This window comes from Podarcis gaigeae (assembly GCF_964106915.1).
Source record: "Podarcis gaigeae genome assembly, chromosome: 3".
Classification (NCBI taxonomy): Eukaryota; Metazoa; Chordata; class Lepidosauria; order Squamata; family Lacertidae; genus Podarcis; species Podarcis gaigeae.
In genome coordinates this window covers 100,476,884-100,500,855 of record NC_139680.1, presented here as the reverse complement: position 1 = coordinate 100,500,855, position 23,972 = coordinate 100,476,884, and the positions used below count along the sequence as shown (strand labels likewise).

The following is a 23,972-nucleotide window of genomic DNA, read 5'->3' as shown; positions in this document are numbered from 1 at the left end:
TTCTTTACTTAAATCTCTGAGAAGTATGATCAAAATAAGAGTATAGAAACATTGGCAGAAAGTATATAATTGCCAGGGTTGTGGGTTTCGAGGTCCATGTTGGGCAAAAGATTCCTGGATTGCAAAGGGTTGGACTAGATCAGGCTTCCTCAACCTCAGCCCTCCAGATGTTTAGAGACTACAATTCCCATCATCCCTGACCACTGGTCCTGCTAGCTAGGGATCATGGGAGTTGTAGGCCAAAAACATCTGGAGGGCCGAGATTGAGGAAGATGATCACCGTGATCCCTTCCAACTCTATGATTATATGATGTAATCAGGCTAGTAAAGGTAAAGGTACCCCTGCCCGTACGGGCCAGTCTTGACAGACTCTGGGGTTGTGCGCCCATCTCACTCAAGAGGCCAGGGGCCAGCGCTGTCCGGAGACACTTCCGGGTCACGTGGCCAGCGTGACATCGCTGCTCTGGCGAGCCAGAGCCGCACACGGAAACGCCGTTTACCTTCCCGCTGGTAAGCGGTCCCTATTTATCTACTTGCACCCGGAGGTGCTTTCGAACTGCTAGGTTGGCAGGCGCTGGGACCGAGCAGCGGGAGCGCACCCCGCCGCAGGGATTTGAACCGCTGACCTTTCGATCGGCAAGTCCTAGGCGCTGAGGCTTTAACCCACAGCGCCACCTGCGTCCCTGTAATCAGGCTACATTTAACAAAATTCAGCTGAATATTATTTTTATTACATCATACATTTTCTGTGCAGATGGGTACGGTCAGTTTTTGCAGGAGGCCAGCTCTCCAAATACTTTTAGCTTTGTGGGAAGAGAAGGGTGACAGGTTTTCTTTTTTAACCATTTCTTTAAAGTGGTGACTGTTGCTGTCATGTCTGAGGACAAAATGTACATCTTAAGTCAATTTAAACAGCTTCCTCTTTCCATTCTCACTCCATTGTCATGATTTTTTTCCCTTTTCACCATTTCCTTTCAAATGTGAGGGAAGTATGAAATAAGCTCTCAGCTTCGCATTTTATCCTATGTACGACATAGTCTCTCCCCCTCTTTTATGTGGTTTTGAACAAAGATGAAGCAGCCACCATGTTGTAGAAAGCTGTGCCCTCTTTCTTAGCTGAATATTCCATGCCTCCCACCAGTTCCCTGGTCAGCAAAGAGAATCCTTGCACATGAGGTGCTTGTATACAATGCACTGGAGTATGTGTGGATTGGGAGGGTCAGTGGATTGTGGCGCTGATCAAACTAGCTTTAGAAGAGAACCAGAATGAGGCATTTCATGGCCAAACTAGACACTGCATGCAAGATCTCCTGACATCTTTTTTTAACCCTTAAAAGCAGTTGCAGGAAGGAGAATTAAATTAGATTGAGGAAACAGTGTTGGAGAGAGGTGTTGGCCCCCTTCCCCATTTTCCTAATCGAAACTTTCCTTCACCAGAATCTTCAAGGGAAAAGATGGGTACCTATATCCATTCCTGGAAGTTAATAACAGCTTTGAGGGGGCAATATATTTTTTTTTGGGGGGGGGGATGTTTCGATGTTAAGATAAAATACTGACTAGACACAGACAGGTGGTCTGGGGAGAGGCTAAATCTGTCGGTTTGAATGCAGATAGTTTTCCCTCCAGCTTCTCATTCTTTGTTATGGTTGGAGTATTTAAATACTATCTGATACACAAAGAAGTATGATTGTAATTTGGTATACTGGTTGACTGGTTATTTCATTCTGCAGGTCTGTATTACTTCACACCCACACCCCACACCCCCAGTTACTTACCTGGTTTTTTTGGTGCCTACACACTTTTGTATGCAACATACAAAATACAAGATAAGCAACAATTGAGGGGACAATTTTGATTTGAAAAATAACGTTCAGGGAGACTAATGTTAAATCAGTGCCATGGCCCCAAACCAATTTGGACCCTTATTGGTTCCCCTTCGATTCTGAAATAGACATCAAGAAAGCCAGTTGTGGAACGCTCACATCTTATTTAGTTTGGTTTCAGACACCTTTGTAAAAGCAGTCAGCAAGGGAAGAAGACGAGGTGGAGAAAATGCTGTAGCCCAGGGGTTGCCAACATTTTTTTACTAGTGGGCATATTCTGAATTTTGAGAAAGTGCTGAGAGCTCATCACAAAATGAACTGGGTGTGGCGTAACACACAACTGGAGAGACAACCACTGCTGACAATCCTATGCTTGCCATGGGAAGTCAGCTAGGTCTTGCTGGTCCTGGTTATGGAGATATCTCTCTCTCTCTCTCTCTCTCTCTCTCTCTCACACACACACAGAGAGAGAGAGAGAGAGAGGGGGGGGGATGCCGTTCCTGTCTAAGCAGCAACAGAAAGCATTCCTCAATACCAGGAAAAAATATACAAGGAAGCCATGTCACTCTCATTTCATCGAAATCACTTAAAATCATCTGCACATTTTGCCCCACAATTTTATTTATAGGAAGGCTAGAGGCTTCCCTTTTTTTATTTAATGGAAGCTCAGAGTCTGGGGCACCTGCCTAGGTGCACCACTGAAAGCCTTCAAAGTGGTGCTATTGCCATAAACCTCCATATAGTCCCTTCCTTACTGCTAGCACAGCAATTTTGAGGACTGTGGCACTAACCCTCTGTTGCTTAGGGTGAGGGGGGTGCATCTGTCAATCTTTGCTCAAGGATCTTCTTCCCCCACCTATAACTTCACACCTACTTTCTAAATTTCCTGTGCCCCATACTTGCGGAACCACAACTTTAATCTACTTTGCCATCTTTTCTTTCAATGTGGAGTTTCCTCCACTTGGATCCTCTTTAAAGAAAACTGAACATCTAGCAGCTTCTTCCTTAATGGGAGTTTCCTCTCTCCAGTCTCATGTTTAAGCCCCTCTAGCCTTTTGGCTCCAAAGAACAGATTTGGAACACGAAGTGGAGAATGTTCTATCCCAAGCACCCACACACTCTTGGCTACCAAAAAAAAGGACAGCCGGAGTATATATTTCATCTCTTTTTATAACCATACCCATTTTTATATAGTGATATAATAGCCAGTACTATATAACTGCTGAGCCTTCTAGGTTGAACTCCCTTGGGAGTAGATGACAGCGGGCAGATTATTTAAAAACAAAGAATCGGCCCCTGTAGCCAGTGAATCCAGCTGGTCAAAGTTCTCTGTCAGTTGATATTGAACATAACACATCGGTGTATTTTTACACGGAATCATGTGTGCTTCTTTAAGTTGGTTGGGCCTTTGGAAGTTTGTGGCGCAATTTGAGCTAACTCCTGTTAACTTGGCAGTACGAAGTTGACTAGGTTTGTGGACAGTGACCATTTTTACATTAGTTTGAGCATTTCATTCCTCATGCCAGGCACTGCTTGTTTTTATAGACGTTGAGCATGACTAGCAGGTTATGACATTGCTGCTTTTCCCATCTTGCAACGCACATGTTTTTAGAACATGAGTGGCCATCTTCTAAGCGCCACAGGCAGTTAAAGCCTGTGGCTTCCTGCACAGCAGCAGGAAGACCAAATCGTGGCATAGAGCATATGTACGCATCAGCAGCTTAAAATGCTAGGTTATTTCCATTAGTGCATTTCAAGTCACATTTTTACATTGCTGTACACAATGTGGGCGGGGTGTGTGTGTCTGCACCCAGTGCCCATTGCCCAATTTGCTTCCCCACACCTGCAACCAGATTCCTGTTTCAAATGTACACACCTCAGCTTAACCATGATTTGTGTTTTCAAATTGGATGGAAGCCGGTTTGAGGAAAAGCTGGTCAAACAGAAGTATTTTTCGTTAAGCAGCAGGAAACACATGGATTGTGGCTAACACCATGTTTGTTTCATTATTGATTGATTTAATGCATCTTTATACCACCTTTTCCTACAAGGAGCTGGAGTTGGCATGCATGGTACTCTCCCCCACCCTGTTTAATCCCCAAACAACTTTGTGAGACAGGTTAGGCTGAGGGGCAGTGATTGGCCCAAGATCACCCACTCAGTGACCTTCATGGCCAACTGGGCATTTGAACTCAGTTCCTAGTCCAACACTACACCACACACACTGGTTCTCAATAGGTGTTTGGCTGTGAGAGTACACTGGAGCTGGAATAAACAATAATGTGCACACAGCCATAGAGTTGAGCAAACATTCTTCCCTGCCTTTCCTATAGTCCTCTTGCCCATGGGGGCTTCTGTACAGCAGAGGTGGGCAGACTTCAAGCTTTATATTTTACTGGAACCTCAAGATCCACCAGTTAGGGCCTAGGTGCAAAAGACATTAAGCAGTACATTCTGAGCAAAGCAATTTGTTTCCAGTACTAGAATGAACTGAGCTGCTCACTGTCCTTTTGAACACAAGTCTACTTCGGGTTACCCCAAGCTTTTTTAAAAAATTCAGCAGCCTCATTTAGGTGGGAAAGGTCATTTTGTGGTTGCTACTGGTAGGCAACAAGGAGTTGGGAAGCCTTGCTGGTATATTGGAAATCACTCAGTGATTCTAGTGGATTCCAATCTGCCTTCTGCCCTTCCTGCATCCATCTGCATCTGTCTGTCTTGAGAGACAGTGGAAGAGTGCCATCGGGGGTAAAGTCAAACTGTTGGAGAGTTACAGGACTTGTTGTAGCTGCAGAGATCAATACGGGAGAGAGATGTTTTGTTGCAGATGGGGCAGATGATTGCTGGTTTTGCTGTTGCAGATGCACCATGGCATTTCTTCACTCCGCTGTAGAACACATGAGATGGGCACTTCCTCATCCTATGAGCTTCATTTTGTCACTTGCTTACCATTTTAATTCCACCACTGCATTTGAATGTGCACGGCTTAAATTCAGCCAAAAATGTGAAACATTAAGCAGCTGTTGCTGTGCAGATGAAATATGGTTCACCTACTTCAGGGTCATCTGTATTTCCTAAATGGCTAAAGACTTTTTAATTTAAAAATGTCTCTGTGTTTTGTTGAAGGAGGAGAGATGGTAGATAAAAACAAACCAAGTTCTAACATCAAAGCATTTATTTCTTTTTTGTAGAAAACGTTTAATTGCCATATATTAAAAATAACTAGGCACAAATATCTTAGTTTGATATCAAAGCTCATGTAAGTGCTTTGGATCTAAGTTGAGAATAGTATTTCTCAGCTCTTGATAACAAAGATGGCTTGCATTCCTGTGCAGTCCCAGTGAAGTTTTGCTTGAAAAAAGCATGTCATTTTAAGTGCATGTAAATGTCACACTTTAAATAACTGTACTGTACTAAAATAGACTATTGCATTTTTTTCATGCACTGTTTATCAACATCTTTTTATTGATTCTGAGCTTTATTTTAATAAGAATGATAGAAGTAAAATGAAAATCTGCTCTTATGGCTCAGGTCAAGGACAGTGAAGTTAATAAGCTATTAAGTCTGAATGCCTGTGGACTTGCACCACAGCTGGGGGGATATTGGGATGCTTTGGAAACCTGGGGGTTTGCAGAAGTAAATACCTACTGAGGAAAAACTCTGACTGTTGTGTGCAACAGAAATATAAAATACAGCTTACTGAGAACTAAGCATGCTTGGTAGCTGCTGAATGTTGACCATCAGTTGAAACTAGGATGAAGATGCAATGTCGTATCGAAGTGCCCTACAGCTTATAACAGATTTCCCTGACCTGGTGTCTTCGAGGTGTTGTTGGATTCCAACTCCCATCAGCCCCAGTCAACATGACCATTATTTGGGGATAATGGGAGTTGTGGTTATTATTCCATAAAATGACTGGGTCACATTTCAGGAAAGTTCTTCTTAAATAAAAATGTCTTCAGTAGCCACTTATGTCATTGCAGGATTCCCAAAAATTAGAACAGATACAAGAAATCTATTGGAATGCTTGATGTTTTTGTCCATGGAGTTTTCTTGGCAGGGATACTGGAGTGGCTTGCTGGTTCCTGCTCCAGGTGGATCACTTTTAGTCAAAACATTCCACTATGTCCTTTCCGTCTTGGGTGGCCCTGCATGGCATAGCTCATAGCTTCTCTGAGTTATTCAAGCCCCTTTGCCATGACAAGGCAGTGATCCATGAAGGATCCAGCCTCTTAATGAGGTGAAAGAGGAGAGAGCAAAATATGGTCTGAAGTTCAACATCAAAAAAACTAAGATCATGGCCACTGGTCCCATCACTTCCTGGCAAATAGAAGGGGAAGAAATGGAGGCAATGAGAGATTTTATTTTCTTGGGCTCCATGATCACTGCCAATGGTGACAGCAGTCACGAAATTAAAAGACGCCTGCTTCTTGGGAGAAAAGCGATGACAAACCTCAACAGCATCTTAAAAAGCAGAGACATCACCTTGCCGACAACGGTCCATATAGTTAAAGCTATGGTTTCCCCAGTATGGAAGTGAGAGCTGGACCATAAAGAAGGCTGATCGCTGAAATATTGATGCTTTTGAATTATGGTGCTGGAGGAGACTCTTGAGAGTCCCATGGACTGCAGGAAGATCAAACCTCTCCATTCTTAAGGAAATCAGCCCTGAGTGCTCACTGGAAGGACAGATCCTGAAGCTGAGGCTCCAAGACTTTGGCCACCTGATGGGAAGAGAAGACTCCCTGGAAAAGACCCTGATGTTGGGAAAGATGGAGGGCACAAGAAGAAGGGGACGACAGAGGACGAGATGGTTGGATAGTGTTCTCAAAGCTACCAGCATGAGTTTGACCAAACTGTGGAAGGCAGTGGAAGACAGGAGTGCCTGGCATACTCTGGTCCAGGGGGTCACGAAGAGTCGGACATGACAAAACGACTAAACAACAAGAACAACAACAATGCTAAAAGTGTACAGAGGAACCCTTTGACTTCTTGCATGCTAGAGACCACTGTGCGGCTCATAAACTCTTCAGCAAATTGAAATGTATGTTAATATAAGCCAATACTTTGGCCACCTCATGGGAAGAGAAGACTCCCTGGAAAAGACCCTGTTGCTGGGAAAGATGCAGGGCACAAGGAGAAGGGGACGACAGAGGACGAGATGGTTGGACAGTGTTCTGGAAGCTACTAACATGAGTTTGACCAAACTGCGGGAGGCAGTGGAAGACAGGAGTGCCTGGCATCCTCTGGTCCATGGGGTCACGAAGAGTCAGAAATGACTAAACAACAACACTGGAATGCCAGAAACAAAGGGCCGTCTGGTTCACCATCCTGTCTTCAACAAGAGTCACCCTTATGATTTAATCCTCAGTTCTTGATTTTAAGTTTAATGGCTCTGCATCATTTTTGTTAAGATGCTAGCCAGTGATCAACCTCCAGTTGGAAAAAGCATAGCTATGTTTTGAAGCAACACTGTTTTTTTCTGGGCAGAATATACCTTCTGGTCATGCCCAAAGTATCAATGTGTATAATTCCCATCCTACCTTTAATATTTTTTATCTTCCTTCCTATTCCTTTTCCATCTTTCTTCATCCTGGTATAGAGAAAATGTTAACAGCCGTGCTTCCAGCAGCATAGTTTTGTCTGAACAGAAGTGCCTCTTTAATTCACCTTAAGTTACGGAGCCAGACATTTACTTTAGAAATTAATACATGTGTTGGTTTAATAAAAGTTATAGCATTGGCCAAGGAAAAGAGTTTGTTTTAAGTTAGGCAGAAGTAAATAGAAGTAGGGAAGGGTTTTTTTCATCAGGGGTAGAAGCGCAGGGATTATTTACTCATTTGTAATGAGATTTTTGTTTTTCTGGGAAAGACATTTTTGAGAAAATGTTGAGTATAAGGGAAAGTCAGAAATGTTTGGCTGTGGCTTGAGATGCTACAAACATATGGAAACAGCACCCCAGAGGTCTGTGAAAACATTTGTGTTTGCTTAGTCTTCCCTTCCCCAACTAAATAGATGACCACTGGGAGCCAAAAAGGGTCTAAGCCCCTCAAATGGTGAAGTAGTTGTCTAAATCAGAGCCTAAAAAACACATATGAGCTGCTGGATGCTGGTATTCCTCATTTGCTGCCCCCAGCAGCCTTCTGAACATGTGTTTTGGACAATCCACATCTGGATTGCCTGGTTTAGGAGTTTCCAGTCTCCTGTTCTTTCACAGCAGCCACACGAAGGATATAAGACATCTTATACAAGACATTTTGCAGTGATTGTCCATTGTCATATTAGAACAATGATTGTATCAACTGATGTAGAGTATGGACGGGGGAGAAATCTGATTCTGGAACACAAGTCTACCAATTTCACACTTTAAGAAACATGAGGAGCTGAAAGAACAAAAATGGACAGATCCTCCCATCCCTAGTGTAGAGGCAGTGTTGTAGAGTGGTTAGAGCAGGGGTCAGCAAACTTTTTCAGCAGGCGGCCACTGTCCCTCAGACCTTGTGGGGGGCTGGACTATATTTTTTGGGGGGAAATGAATGAATTCCTATGCCACCCAGAGATGCATTTTAAATAAAAGGACACATTCTGCTCATGTAAAAACACGCTGATTCTTGGACTGCCCGTGCGCCGGATTTAGAAGGCGATTGGGCTGGATCTGGCCCCTGGGCCTTAGTTTGCCTATCCATGGGTTAGAGTGTTGCACTAGGAAGGTTCAAATCTTCACTCAGCCCTAAAGCTTCCTGCGTGACCTTGGTCCTGCCACCTGCCACCAGGTGGTATGAATGGATCACAGCTGTCCATGGAGGCACAGGTCAGTTCTGTGTCCAGGGCAGCTGTCTACTAGCTCCATCTGGTACACAGGCTGGGCCCCTACTTGCCCGCGGACTGTATCACCAGAGTGGTGCATGCTCTAGTTATCTCCCACTTGGACTACTGCAATGCACTCTACGTGGGGCTACCTTTAAAGGTGATCCAGAAGCTACAACTAATCCAGAATGCAGCAGCTAGACTGGTGACTGGGAACCATATAATGGCCGCCGAGACCATATAACGCTGGTCCTGAAAGACCTACATTGGCTCCCAGTACGTTTCTGGGCACAATTCAAAGTGTTGGTGCTAACCTTAAAAGCTCTAAACGGCCTTGGCCCAGTATACCTGAAGGAGTGTCTCCACCCCCATTGTTCAGCCCGGACACTGAGGTCCAGCATTGAAGGCCTTCTGATGATTCCCTCCCTGTGAGAAGTGAGGTTACAGGGAACCAGGCAGAGGGCCTTCTCGGTAGTGGTGCCCGCCCTGTGGAACGCCCTCCCATCAGGTGTCAAGGAAATAAACAACTATGTCTTTTAGAAGACATCTGAAGGCAGCCCTGTTTAAGGAAGTGTATCTGAAGAAGTGTGCATGCACACGAAAGCTCATACCAAGAACTAACTTTGTTGGTCTTTAAGGTGCTACTGGAAGGAATTTTTTTTGTTTTACATATGCAAAATAATTGTTGAACTTAAAACTTGAGTAATTCTGAAGAAATAGTTCTCACTTTCAAAACATTAGTAATAGATAAAGCTTGGGGAAATGCCCCTCAAAATTTGAACATACGTTCTGTTGTTAAATCATGTGGGCTTCTTATGTCATAGGAAGCAGGTAAAATATTTCACTGCTTAAATGTGCTTAAGTTTGATTGGATTGTGTTCCAAGTTTTATGAGTAATAACCAAAGACAACCTTTCCTTTTTCATTCCTCATCCCACCACCCTATCATATTTAATTCCAGGAACAGAGCTGCTCAGTTTTTGGGATAAAATAGGCACAATTATCTCAGATTCGGAACTGGCAACGGGTATCAGCTACTCTTCTGCAGTGCCAGGACTTCCTCAGTATCTCCAGAGCATCACCAAACTCTTCCTGTCGATGCTCACGGTGACTTCAGATCCTGGATTTGCAAACTACAGTTCACCCGCCAAACCGAAAACAGTAAAACCTTGTTTGTCAGTTGCACATCTGCTACGCTCTGAGTTCTGCGAAGTGCGCTTGTTGGTCTTAGAAGCGACTGTTCTGTGGCTGAAGCAAGGACATTCCAAATCTGTGACGGAAGAACGGGGGAAAGTTCCATTGTGTCTACTGTCTGGTTTGGAGGAGATCCTCCTTCGGATTGCTGTAAAGGAAAAGCATCCGGAATGTTTTTGCAAGGTAAAAACAGTGGTCCCCCTCTCCCGTTCTGGTTGCAAATACTGTAAAATTCACAGTGCTATCCAATGTGGGCAATTTTCATAGTAGATCCATTGAAATCAAATAAGCAAGTAACTTAAGTCCATCGTTTTCAGCGGGTCTCTCAGCATGACTAATGTAATCTGTAAAAAACATATAATAATTTTGGAGTAAATGGATCCAATTCGTGCCAAATTTATTTTTATCTTTACCTTTCCCCCTCTTGTTGCTATTATATATAGATATTAGAGGCTCTATACCATACGGACCCACAAAATGTGCTTTCAGAGACAGAAGATGCTTTAAAAATGAATGCAAGAGAATTCTTGCATTGGGTTTTGAATATTGCAGATGCTTCTGACAGGTAAATTCTTTTGTCTTTTTTATATTTACTGATTGCAGGTTGCCAAGTGAAAATAAACTGATGTCAGAGGGTGAGAGAGGAGAAATATTTGTGCTCTCACTGTCTTGTTAAGCCCCAGACATTGTCATATTTTTAATAATTCGCCTCTATGGTATTTTTAATACATACTCAGAAGCCCATAGCTAAGGCTAAGAAGTGATGAGTCGTCTAAATGAATCACAGGCTGAGCAGAAAGCTGAGTGGCTTCTCTGGTTCTCTTTTTCACCAGCATCTTCATGTTTAAAATGGTAAATCAGTGTTTCAGGGCAATGGTTATTGCTGTATCATAAAGCTGGGATCGCAGGAGGCCTGTTTTTCTTTTCTTTTTTGAGATCTGAATTTTGAATCTACATTGTAAAATTAACTAATAAATTACCTTGTCCATATTTTTATTCTATTTCATAAAAGTTATATATCACTTGATTGCAAAGCAGCCCTCAAAGGGTTTTACAAGACATAGTTATGAGTGCTACCAACAAATCTGGTATTCAACTTGCCGTTTGGTGAAGGAATCCCTCACTTCCTACTGTCTGTCATGGGCCATTCATATCTTTCAGGTTAGATTTGTCAGGTGTATCAACTTTTCTACCGTAGAACTTTAAAACTGCTGGTATTTTTCTGCAGATCTTCCATTTGACCACTAGACCTGCTTTTATGACAACATTCTTCCTCTAGCCCTTTTTATAGAAAACAGGTTATCGGGGCATGCATCTTACTACACACGTTTGCACTGGTTGTTAACGACAACAACAATTTTATTATTTATACCCTGCCCATTTAACTGGGTTGCCCCAGCCATCGCCAGACATTAAAAACTTCCCAATACAGGGCTGCCTTCAGATGTTTTTGGAAAGTTGTATACAGTGGTGCCCCGCAAGACGAACGCCTCGCAAGACGAAAAACCCGCTAGACGAAAGGGTTTTTCCGTTTTGGAGGCGCTTCGCAAAACGAATTTCCCTATGGGGTTGCTTCACAAGACGAAAAAATCTTGCATCCCCCGGCGGTTTTTTTTTGCTTTTTTCGCCCTTTTCCTAAGCCGCTAAGCCGCTTATCAGCTGTTCCGCTGATAAGCCGCTTAACAGCTGATCGCTGGAAGCCGCTTGACAGCTCTAGCACTAATCCGCTAAGCTGTCAATGGGCTTGCTTCGCAAGACGAAAAAACCGCTAGACGAAGAGAATCGCGGAACGGATTAATTTCGTCTAGCAAGGCACCACTGTAGTTGTTTATCTGTTTGGCATCTGATGGGAGGGCGATTCACAGGGCGGGGCTCTATAGAACTTTCCATCATCTTAAATACAGTGGTATCTCGGGTTACATACGCTTCAGGTTACATATGCTTCAGGTTACAGACTCCGCTAACCCAGAAATAGTGCTTCAGGTTAAGAACTTTGCTTCAGGATGAGAACAGAAATCGTGCTGTGGCGGCGCGGCGGCAGCAGGAGGCCCCATTAGCTAAAGTGGTGCTTCAGGTTAAGAACAGTTTCAGGTTAAGTACGGACCTCCGGAACGAATTAAGTACTTAACCCGAGTTAACCACTGTAGTTTGGTTTCTAAGAGGAGGAGGATTTGTCATACTTCAGTGCAATTCTATATCCACAAGGCACAACCTCATGCCTAAGCAAAAGTTTTTCTTCTGGTTGTATATTGGCATGCAGAGCAGCTGTAACAAATGGGACTGTTAGATTTCATCCTGACTTATGCTAATAAAGCATATTGTGTGTAACAAGTGAAAAGGAGAATCTCAATATGCTGCTAAACTGCTTGCCAGTTGACTTGCGTTTTGCTGTAGCTTTGACATTTATTTCACACTTACGTTTGTGGATCTGTGTTAATATTTTATTTTGCAGCATTGAAATTCAAAGTATATCCCTCAAATTTGCCTCAGAGTTGGTCATCCATCTTGTCCAAGATCAGCAGGAGGTAAGGAAATCTCATTTAACAATCATGTCTGCATCAGATTTACTATGACTATACATTAAGAGTTTCCGTTCTGCAGGTTCATTTTGATGAACCCATAAAGTTAATTGCTTCATATATACAAAACCTGAGATTATGACTTCAGTGCATGAACAAGTACTACATTGAAGACCAATGGCAGAATTGATGTTAATTGTCTCAGAACAATTAACAAAGGATTCCACTGCTGATTTATGCAGTGCTGTTTTAGTTTTTATTCTTTTAAAGCAGTGGTGGTGAACTCCCATCTGTTGTGCCAAATTTGATTTTCTTTCTTTCTTTCTCTCTTTCTTTCATTCTTTCTTTCTTTTCTCAAAAGCAAAGCAATGGTTTTGGTTTCCTTTTCTGTGTCAAATGAATTGCTGGTTCTGTGGAAACTGAATGTCACATTTTGTGTTTATTATTACTTTTTAGTTCCTGTCTTAGTGCCAGTTTTAGTATAGCGCTTGACCCTTCTTGTTTACTCTAATTTTCAGTTTACAAGGATACTTCAGGCTTTTAAAGCCAGTATTAATTTTCTTATAGGAGGTGAAATCAGAGATGAAGCAATGGATTGGCATAGTCACTTCCTTCTGTGGAGATGAACAGCAAACAGATCTCCGATTAGCTGCTGCAGAGATTCTTGTGAGCATTACGCCATTTTTTCTGACCAGTCAAAAGCTTCTGTTGGGTAAGTAAATAGAATTAAGCACTATGACCACAAACAAGCCAAAATTAAGCTATTAAATTTCACTCATTTCAGTGAGAGAACAAATGACATGATAAACTCACACACCAAAATCAGCAGAATATATGCTTAATTTTCAGTTGGCTTGCCGCCTATGTTTATGTTTGGAAGCAGGAAGAGGCCTGATAAATCTTAAGGATGTGCATATGTTATATAGGGAACAACTGTGACTTTGTGGTAGAGCACCTGATCCTCTGCACAGGAAGATCTGTCCTCTCAGTAGAAAATGGGCCCATCTGCATGGTATGATTTGCTGTAACAGTTCTTTATAGCATTCAACTATGCTTAATATTTTTAATTTATTCAAACACTTTCTAACTCACTTTTAATGAAATGAATGGCCCCAGGGCAAGGCACATTAAAACTAATGAAATATACAATTAAACAACCTCAGCTGGGCGGAAGAGCAAGTAAAACAAAATAACCAACCTAAACATCAAAATTCTGAGCGAATAGATGTGTCTTCAGCTAGCACTAGAAACTTCACAAAGTCAGTGTTAGCAGACTTTGTGGCAGCAGAACAGGGCGCCAGTTGTAAAACGTCTTCTCTTCAGCCTTTTTATTTTAAAATTTTGATCCCCCTCCCCCAGTCTGTCAGCTATGCACATTTTACAAATACAAAAACCTTCCTTGGAGGTTTTTAAGCAGAGGTTGTTTGTCCATCTGCCATGGATGCTTTAGCTGAGATTCCTGCATTGCAGGGGGTTGGGACTAGATGACACTTGGTGCCCTTCCAACGCTTAAGATTCTATGATTCTGGTGGTGGTGTTTTTTTTAAAAAAAAATTCCTAACATTTCTTTTTGTAAATACTTAGGTCTGTCTGATACCTTACACCTTTGGAGATGTGTTGTTCAGCTGTTGCAGAGTGAAGAGCAGATAGTAAGAAATACCGTTGCTGGCGTTATAAGGCAAGCTCAATCCCAAGAAAATATCTCTAGGAAAACAGGTATGAAATTATTATTCTTCACCATCAACCATCAGTACTTGTGAAAGAGATTCATTGCACATGCCAATGTGTCTAGGTTGATATTATTAGCAGGTATGACACAAGCTGCAGAAGGAAGCTTTGTGTTTATAGTACAATATCTCAATATCATTTCCCCCCTCTTCTTAACTCTGTGTGAGAATTATTCCTCTGCAGCAGGAAGGGTATGTAGGGGTACAGTGGTACCTCGGGTTAAGAACTTAATTCGTTCTGGAGCTGTGTTCTTAACCTGAAACTTTACCACTTTAGCTAATGGGGCCTTGCGCCGCCGCTGCACGATTTCTCTTCTCATCCTTAAGCAAAGTTCTTAACCCAAGGTACTATTTCTGGGTTAGCGGAGTCTGTAACCTGAAGCGTCTGTAACCCAAGGTACCACTGTACCTTCAGTGCTATGAAGGTGTTGCCTTTTCAGATTCATAAGTATCTAGAACTCTGCATTTCATGTGAATTCAAGTGTTAGAATATTTTTATTTATATAGGACATTTTCAGCTGTGTTGAAAATAAAAGTTTATTTTTGCAGCAGACTTAATGGATTCAGATGTGGTTAGCCACTGCCGCTTTTCTAACCTAGTCATGCTAGGGTTACAATCTACACAGAAACCAAACTATCTGGTTAGGGACAGGATTAATTATTGTTTTGTTTGCTTACAAACAATAACTTGTCAGGTAGTTATGGTCTTGCTCATGATCTGTGCAGTGCAAGCCCATGACAGGTTTATTGCTTTTGCACTCTCTCTCTCTCTCTCTCTCTCTCTCTATATATATATATTGTACACACACACATACACACACACCCCACATATATATATATACACACACCCCCACACACCCCTCTCTCTCTCCTTTAATCCTTTTGATGTAAGGGACTGTCCTTGAAATATTGAATTTAAAGTGAATGCTAAACAGTTCCTTCAAAATCTAATCAAGGATAGACTCTGTAAAATGTAGCTTATTTCAAAGCAAAATTGCTTTTTACTGAGTATACTCCAAACAATGCAAGCGGAAAAAGACAATTTTTTGAAAAACTTTTTTCTTTTTAAAGGAGAAATTCTGATCCTTCCGATTTGTTGCCTCCTGGTAGTTTAGTCCCCTCTCTTTCCAGCAGGAGGCTAATGTGGGGCTTGCCATTTCTTCCCTAGAGCTTCCTTTTCTCCTACATCTGCTGATACGGTTCCACGGTGTGTTGAGTGGGGAGGAGCTACCCTCCTGTTCCCTGTGGCTCCATCTCCCCTCCTGGCCTCAATTACAAGATAGGAAGGGGTTAAATCACCCTGAGTTGTTGTCATCTCTCCCCAATGCTTTCCCATTTGTTTTCTCTGTCCCTGGGCTGCTGGATGGCTCTGGGCTAGATCCTCCCTAGGAAACTCCTGGCTGGCTTATCTTCCTGACCAGCAGGTGTCTCCAGCACCACCTGGCTATCCTGGCAGAGGAGGAATAGATGGCAGTGGAGCATGCCTTTCTATCATCTCCCTCTAGGCTTGTCTGTGGCTCAGCTGCTGGCACAATCAGGACATTGTGAGGCTGGTCTGGCCACAGCTGCAGCCTCCCATTGTGTGCCAGAGGACCTCATCCCAGCTGGCATGCAGTGGGAGTCATCATCCAGGAATCTCTCCAGTAGTGCTGGGTCTGCCGCTCAGTTTTAGGATGATGAAGGGTGTGGCTTACAAGTTGGGGGGGGGGGCGAGATGTTTTTGATAGGAGTTGAAATCCAAGAATATCTGGAGGTCCACAGGTCTCCCACCCATTGGCTGTTGGCAAGAGTCACATCACCCCTTGCTTCCCTGTGTTTATTTTGCACTCCTCATGTTGGAAAAGTGCATATTATATATATTATTTACAAGAAATAATAAAGTACAATAAAGCAGCAATATACAAACAGCAAAAAAGAAGCACGTAGTAAAAACATTGTAAGGATAGCATACATTTCGGTAGTAGCGCCTTTTCTTTATAATTGCTTTGCTTCTGAACCGAGGCAGGCGCTGAGACTGATGTCATTTCAGATCTACTAGAAACTTATTCTCTCCGGCCTTTGCTGAACATTCATACCAATTTGGCATACTCACTTAATATACCTGTTTTGCCCTAATGTTGGCTGCTGTTCTATTTATTCTGCAAGTAAGTTTTGACATAACTTTAAGGTTCATTTGTTTGCTTACACTGCCTTGTGATGTTTACAAGAAAAGCTCTATGGCTAGTGTTTCAATAACTAAATAATTATAGGATCCTAACAGAAAAGACCAAATTATTTCCTTAAATAGGTAAAGGGTAAAGGGACCCCTGACCATTAGGTCCAGTCATGACCGACTCTGGGGTTGTGGTGCTCATCTCGCTTTACTGGCCGAGGGAGCCGGCGTACAGCTTCCGGGTCGTGTGGCCAGCATGACTAAGCCATTCTGGCGAACCAGAGCAGCACACGGAAACGCCGTTTACCTTCCCACTGGAGCGGTACCTATTTATCTACTTGCAATTTGACGTGCTTTCAAACTGCTAGGTTGGCAGGAGCAGGGACCGAGCAACGGGAGCTCACCCTGTCGCGAGGATTCAAACCGCCGACCTTCTGATTGGCAAGTCCTAGGCTCTGTGGTTTAACCCACAGCGCCACCCACGTCCCTATTTCCTTAAATAAAGGTAAAGGTACCCCTGCCCGTACGGGCCAGTCTTGACAGACTCTGGGGTTGTGCGCCCATCTCACTTAAGAGGTCAGGGGCCAGCGCTGTCCGGAGCCACTTCCGGGTCACGTGGCCAGCGTGACATCGCTGCTCTGGCGAGCCAGAGCCGCACACGGAAACGCCGTTTACCTTCCCGCTGGTAAGCGGTCCCTATTTATCTACTTGCACCCGGAGGTGCTTTCGAACTGCTAGGTTGGCAGGCGCTGGGACCGAGCAGCGGGAGCGCACCCCGCCGCAGGGATTTGAACCGCCGACCTTTCGATCGGCAAGTCCTAGGCGCTGAGGCTTTAACCCACAGCGCCACCTGTGTCCCCTATTTCCTTAAATAGGAAGGTATTAATCCTGTAACGGAAGACCAGTAAGGATAGGGGGAGGCTAATGTTTGGGTGCAGCAACAGAGGTCTGGTTTTGGTTTGAAATCTGGTGAGAGCATTTGCTTAGATGAAGTAAAAAGTGAGAAGGCTCCGAGTGTTGACCCCTTTTCCGCTCATGAAGTCAGGCGTGCTTCTCCTTACAGGGTGTGAGTTCAGAAAAAGGATTTCCAACCCTGTAATACTCATACAAACCTGAATCCTTAGCACATGGTGATGTTGGTTCAGACAAAGAAGTAACTGTAAACAAGGCTTTGTTCTCTGCACACAATGGTAAGCAACTATATAGAAACCATTGTGCTTATTTAAATATTTAAGTTGTGTCCTAGTTCCTGAAGAATGTGGCTTCTTTTCTGCATCACAAAACCTGAATGGGCTGTGCCACTCCTCACCTGGTAAGGATATAGTGTCATGTCTGAAGCCCCAGACAGTAAACTGAAACTGAGCTGAAATGACTACACGTCTCCCTGCTTTGTACACCTACCATCATGTGTCTCAATTGATTACGCAGCTATATCTCCAAGCCCATTGTTGTTTGTTGCTTCCCACATATTTCTATCTGGGTCTTTCCTAAGAAAGTAGAAAAGTGGAACTAGCCTTGAATATGTTTTGCTAGAAAACTGCCGAGGCCTGCAATGTTTCTGATACTTGCTAACACATTGGAAATCATCTTCCAACCCACATAAGATGCTCGGGTTTCCGCTGTGCGTAGTCCTGGCAAAGAAAAGAGGTGCTGGGACTGTAACTTTGTTAGCAGCCGCAGATCTTCTTCAGAACATCAAGGTATCCTGATGGCAACTCTTAAATTCTCTCAGAATTACCAGAGTGCTAGTTGCATTCACTTTCATATCACAGGTGCAGAGCTGTGTGTTTACTCAAATCAAACAGACTCAGGTTTTCATCAGCTATGCATGAGGAGGACACAGGCTTATATTAACATACATTTCAATTTGCTGAAGAGTTTATGAGCAGTACAGTGGTCTCTAGCATGCAAGAAGTCAAAGAGTTCCTCTGTACACTTTTAGCATTGTTGTTGTTCTTGCTGTTTAGTCGTTTTGTCATGTCCGACTCTTCGTGACCCCCTGGACCAGAGTATGCCAGGCACTCCTGCCTTCCACTGCCTCCCGCAGCTTGGTCAAACTCATGTTCGTAGCTTCGAGAACACTGTCCAACCATCTCTTCCTCTGTCGTCCCCTTCTCCTCTTTCCCAACCTCAGGGTCTTTTCCAGGGAGTCTTCTCTTCTCATGAGGTGGCCAAAGTATTGGAGCCTCAGCTTCAGGATCTGTCCTTCCAGTGAGCACTCAGGGCTGTGATTTCCTTAAGAATGGATAGGTTTGATCTTCTTGCAGTCCATGGGACTCTCAAGAGTCTCCTCCAGCACCATAATTCAAAAGCATCAATTCTTTGGCGATCAGCCTTCTTTATGGTCCAGCTCTCACTTCCATACATCACTACTGGGAAAACCATAGCTTGAACTATATGGACCTTTGTTAGCAAGATGTCTCTGTTTTTTAAGATGCTGTCTAGGTTTGTCATTGCTTTTCTCCCAAGAAGCAGGCGTCTTTTAACTTCATGGCTGCTATCTAGTGAAGTGGGCCCTCATCCTTCAGAGCTTGTGCTACAATGAATCTACAATAATATTGTTGACCATCCGTAGGGGAGATCCACCCGCACGGTGTGGTGTGTTTGATGGCTGTCTGGGCTGGGGCTGTCTGTGAACAAATCATAGTAGGAGGGAGTTCTCTTTGTAGAAAAGATTTCAAAAAGGCAGGGCCAAAATATTCTGTAATCTTACATCATCTGTAGTGTGTGTTTTTAAAAGAGAGGAAGCTATATGTAAGCTGTGTTTGTTTCTGATATCAAACAGGCGGATTTAAGATGGCAAGAAGACTGTAATCGTCTACCATCCAAATAAAGAATTTCCCAGTTTGGTAAAGAGACTGGGTGCTGGAGAAGCCAACCGTGGCCTAACTCTGCAAAACAGTTTTATAAGGTAAAGGTAAAGGTACCCCTGCCCGTACGGGCCAGTCTTGACAGACTCTGGGGTTGTGCGCCCATCTCACTCAAGAGGCCAGGGGCCAGCGCTGTCCGGAGACACTTCCGGGTCACGTGGCCAGCGTGACAAAGCTGCATCTGGCGAGCCAGAGCCGCACACGGAAACGCCGTTTACCTTCCCGCTGGTAAGCGGTCCCTATTTATCTACTTGCACCCGGAGGTGCTTTCGAACTGCTAGGTTGGCAGGCGCTGGGACCGAGCAGCGGGAGCGCACCCCGCCGCAGGGATTCGAACCGCCGACCTTTCGATCGGCAAGTCCTAGGCGCTGAGGCTTTTACCCACAGCGCCACCTGCGTCCTTGAAACAGTTTTATACTCAAGGCAAAAAGATAGAAGAAATCTGAGTGCATGACTTGCCTTGCTATTACAGCAGACGCTTAGGCCCCACAGTTGCTTTGCTAATCTCTGACATGTAATACCCTGTTTTTGTAACCCAGAAGGAGAGTGTGTTAAAACCACAGCATGAACTACAAGATGAAACAATATAGTTAATAGACTGTGGGTGTAGGAGGACTATTTTATCTAGGCTAAAATGTAGAGAGATTAGAGTCCGGTTGTGTCTTCTGAACCTTAAAAATTAATTGGTGATATAAGACAGCTGGAAGTTTGGAAATCACACTTGCTCGTCATGACTTGATGACATCTTCTGTGGTGGCAGTGATGAGTTCCAGGGCTAATGTCTAACATTGCAAAGACTCTCCTATCTCCTGTCTTCCTTTTAAGTGATTTACTAGATCTCCCGAGGGTGTGTAAGTGTGAAAAGCCTCTGCTCAGATGGGCATTGATACTAGAGGAGGGTTTAGGAGAGGAGGATGAGAAGGCTGTGTAGACTGGGTTGTGGAATTTAAAAGGCAGTCAGGTTTCACCCCTTCTTTGGACTGTAGAAACTGGTATGCTTCAACCCCACCAGTCTTGTCGGCCAGAAGTATGGGGACAAATTTATGATGCTGAATGAAGAAGATGCTGCACATTCTTGCCATTAAATAAATGCACTGTAAGCAGAATTATGAAAAAAGGCAAATAAGGTTGCTTTCTTAATTTGCTTTTTTACCACCATTAGAAAATCTTGACTGAAGATTCCTGAGTGTTCTTGCGCAGGGATGTGCATGTGTGTACATGCTGTATCACTTGGGACATTTTGTCCCAAGCACTGCTGTGCAGTGGAAGGGTGGTTTAGCAAAACAGTAAGGTTTGATGGATAAGAATTGTGCACTGTCCTTTTTACTGGAAGCCCTCCTTGATTCTCTCTCCCCCACCCCCAACCCATTTTGGAAAACAGTGTCTGCCTTTATAAAAACATAAATGTAACATTTTTTTCAAATTCTGAGACTTTTGCAGATGAATTCTGCAACTGACAGTCATTTAGTACCTTTAAAAACTAGGTCCTTATGGCATAAGCCCATTTCGGCAGCTGAATAATTTTATCCTTGGTTTAGGTAAAGGGACCCCTGACCATTAGGTCCAGTCGTGGCCGACTCTGGGGTTGTGGCGCTCATCTCGCTTTATTGACCGAGGGAGCTGACGTACAGCTTCTGGGTCATGTGGCCAGCATGACTAAGCCTCTTCTGGCAAGCCAGAGCAGCGCACGGAAACACCGTTTACCTTCCCGCTGGAGCAGTACCTATGTATCTACTTGCGCTTTGACGTGCTTTCGAACTGCTAGATTGGCAGGAGCAGGGACCGAGCAACGGGTGCTCACCCCATCGCGGGGATTCGAACCTCCAGCCTTCTGATAGGCAAGTCCTAGGCTCTGTGATTTAACCCACAGTGCCACCCGCATTCCTTGGTTTACACAGCTATAAAAAATAAAATGAACAAAAGGCCACGAAATTCAAAAGGTAGAGTTTGCCACCCATTTATATGCAAAGCTCAGATGTATCCAAGATAAGTACAATGACCATGAACATTAATTTGAGCTTTGCATTGAAATGTCACATGATGTAGCTCTTGCATTTCATGACCTTGCATAAGCTTCTGTTTACACCTTTTTTTCACTATGCCAACTGTGGGTAACACTCCATGCATCTAATGAAGTGTGTAATAGTCCCCAAAAGCTCATGACACAATAAACGCGTTAACAATTAAGGTGCCTCCAGACTCTGACTTCGATTCTATTACTGCATGTGTGTACCAGGAATTAACCATACCACTCATTTATCCTTAAGCAAATATACCTTTGATAAGTCTATCAAAACAGTGGGAGATGCAAACTGTTCGCCAAATTGCAATGGCGTTTATTTTGCTAAGATGTCTTAGTATTAAGACAAGACTTCCCAACTAAAGGCACATTGAAGTGTTGAAAGTTCTGTTGAGTATTTCAGATAAGGAATCTTGAGGACAAATGAAAATAAGGGTTGAAGACCTTTGTAGGCATTTTTTTTAGTGACACTTAAGAGTGCAATTTAAAGTGAGATCCCTTCAGACAAATGACAGCTGATTAAGTGAGAATAGTGAGAATAAATATGGAAGTTAATAGTAGCTGCTCTCATGCTGGTTGAACAAAAACTTTAGGTGAAATAGATCACCACCAACAAAGAAAGAATGGTTAACAAAAAAATTGGAAGGTAGCAATTATGTATAAGGTATGGAATTGATTAGAGTGAGAGAAGACAAACAAGAAAGAGAAAATAGAAAAAGATAGATGGAAACTACTGAATTTATGAAGTCTAAATATAACATAAACATGGGTGAATAGAATAGTTTTTCTATATAGAAAAATATAATGCATTTTTGTGTGTTATGTAATTATATAAGTTTGTGGGATTTAATAAAGTTTAGAAAAAGAAAAAGAAAAGCAGCAAAGTAAGCAGAATGGACAGCATGTTTTTATAGTTATTTGAAATACCATAGTAACTATTAAGGAAAAAGAGGGTGCTGTTGGTAAACAAGGATATAAGGCAGGCATAGGCCAACTCGGCCCTCCAGATGTTTTGGGACTACAATTCCCATCATCCCTAGCTAACAGGACCAGTGGTCAGGGATGATGGGAATTGTAGTCCCAAAACAGCTGGAGGGCCAAGTTGGCCTGTGCCTGATATAAGGCTACAATCCTAAGTGAACATACTGAGACTGAAACTTCCAACATATGAACGTACTCTGTATTTGTCCAGAACAGGCTCTGTCAATATGCAATGTTCACATTTCATTGGCATCACAAGGCATCTCATCTATCTCCTTAAATTGCTTGTTTGAGGAAAGTATAGGTGGGTTCGGTCAAGACAGTGCTGTTGGTAAATGAACTATCTGCTCCTGACAATGCTTTCTTTTTCTTTTTGGTCTCATTTCATACACTTTTGAGAAGGCTTCACTTTATAGGAAGAGTTAAACGTATATACAGCACTGCTTTTCTTTTGAACAGTTTAAACTAATAATAATAATTGCAATTTGTATGGAAATAATATTTTTTTAAAAAAATCATGTAGGTCTTTTGCAGGCCATGAGAAATCATTATTTTGTTGTGCAAACTTCAGTTTAAGACAGTAATGCAGGACATTCTTGTACAGACACACTGTGCCTTGAAGGAAAACATTATGAAAATGATATACCGGTGGTACATGACCCCAGTCAAGCTTGCTAAGATATATCACCTGTCTGATAATAAATGTCGGAAATGTAAAGAGGCGGAAGGGACATTCTTTCACCTCTGGTGGACCTGCCCGAAAGTGAAGGCCTTTTGGGAGATGATTCATAATGAACTAAAAAAGGTACTTAGATTTACCTTACCTAAGAAACCAGAGGCCTTCCTTCTGGGCATGGTGGACCAGAGAGTGCTTAAGAAGGACAGAACTTTTTTATGTACGCTACTACAGCAGCAAGGATCCTGATTGCAAAGCATTGGAAGATACAAGATCTACCCACACTGGAGGAATGGCACACGCAGTTGATGGACTACATGGAACTGGCCGAAATGACTGGCAGAATCCGAGACTTGGGAGAAGAAACAATTGAGGAGGACTGGAAAAAATTTAAGGACTATCTGAAAAAACATTATAAGCTGTATGAATGTTAAAAAATGCACCTTTTAGGAAATTCTAGCTTCAGTAATGTTAAACTAAAGAAATGGAAATTAAGGCACAAGAAGTCAGAGATAGAATAATGAAACAACTTTATTGTGTTTAAATGAAAATGTACATGATTTGGGTTATAACACATTTGAAATTGGGTAACATGATAAAATGAAGGATACAACAAGTATTGAAACAAGTTAACAAATTGCTGATGTTATGTATCACAGAGAATGCAGGGTTGGGAGGATGTGGGGAAGTCCAGTAGACTTGGAAAAAAGAACATGAAAATTTGTAACCTTTCTACTTTACTCTTATAATATGTTCTTTATTCTTTTTTCTGTATTTCACAAACTAAATAAAAAATATTATATAAAAAAAAAGACACACTGTCTGTTTCTAATTCTTGATATCCGGCTATGCGCATCTCCCATAAGTAGGTTTCGGAATAAGTGGATTGCTGCTCATTACTATACAGTACTCTTTGCAGCTCTGGAACCCAACAGTTGCTGCACTGTACTGAAGCACATACCTAGGACTGTCTAGCGCTATTCAACAGTTTAAGTGCACATATAGAAAATAGATGCCTTCTGTACACATTTTGGTATAATTTTTGCACATCATTTGGCATGTAGGACGGTTAGCTTTATGGTGCCACCTGCTGGGAAGCCCTGTTTTAACACTGAAATTGCCAGTGAATCCCTTGATTCCTTCCAGTTCCTTTGCATCTGGTCGGAAGGCTGGAGCCCTTTTGCTGCCACAAATCTAGTTTTCAGCA

At 42.8% G+C, this 23,972-nt stretch overlaps 1 protein-coding gene across 4 annotated transcripts in view; it reads left to right on the top strand.

Annotated features, from left to right (window-relative positions):
• Positions 1-23,972, top strand: part of THADA (THADA armadillo repeat containing) — a 147,517-nt gene that overhangs the window by 108,370 nt on the left and 15,175 nt on the right. For all 4 annotated transcript variants that reach the window (XM_083732989.1, XM_083732991.1, XM_083732990.1 and 1 more), the window contains 5 exons: positions 9,588-10,003; positions 10,264-10,385; positions 12,273-12,345; positions 12,907-13,051; positions 13,924-14,055. In XM_083732989.1, the coding sequence (XP_083589115.1) occupies positions 9,588-10,003; positions 10,264-10,385; positions 12,273-12,345; positions 12,907-13,051; positions 13,924-14,055 (888 nt within the window). The remainder of the gene's footprint in view (positions 1-9,587; positions 10,004-10,263; positions 10,386-12,272; positions 12,346-12,906; positions 13,052-13,923; positions 14,056-23,972) is intronic.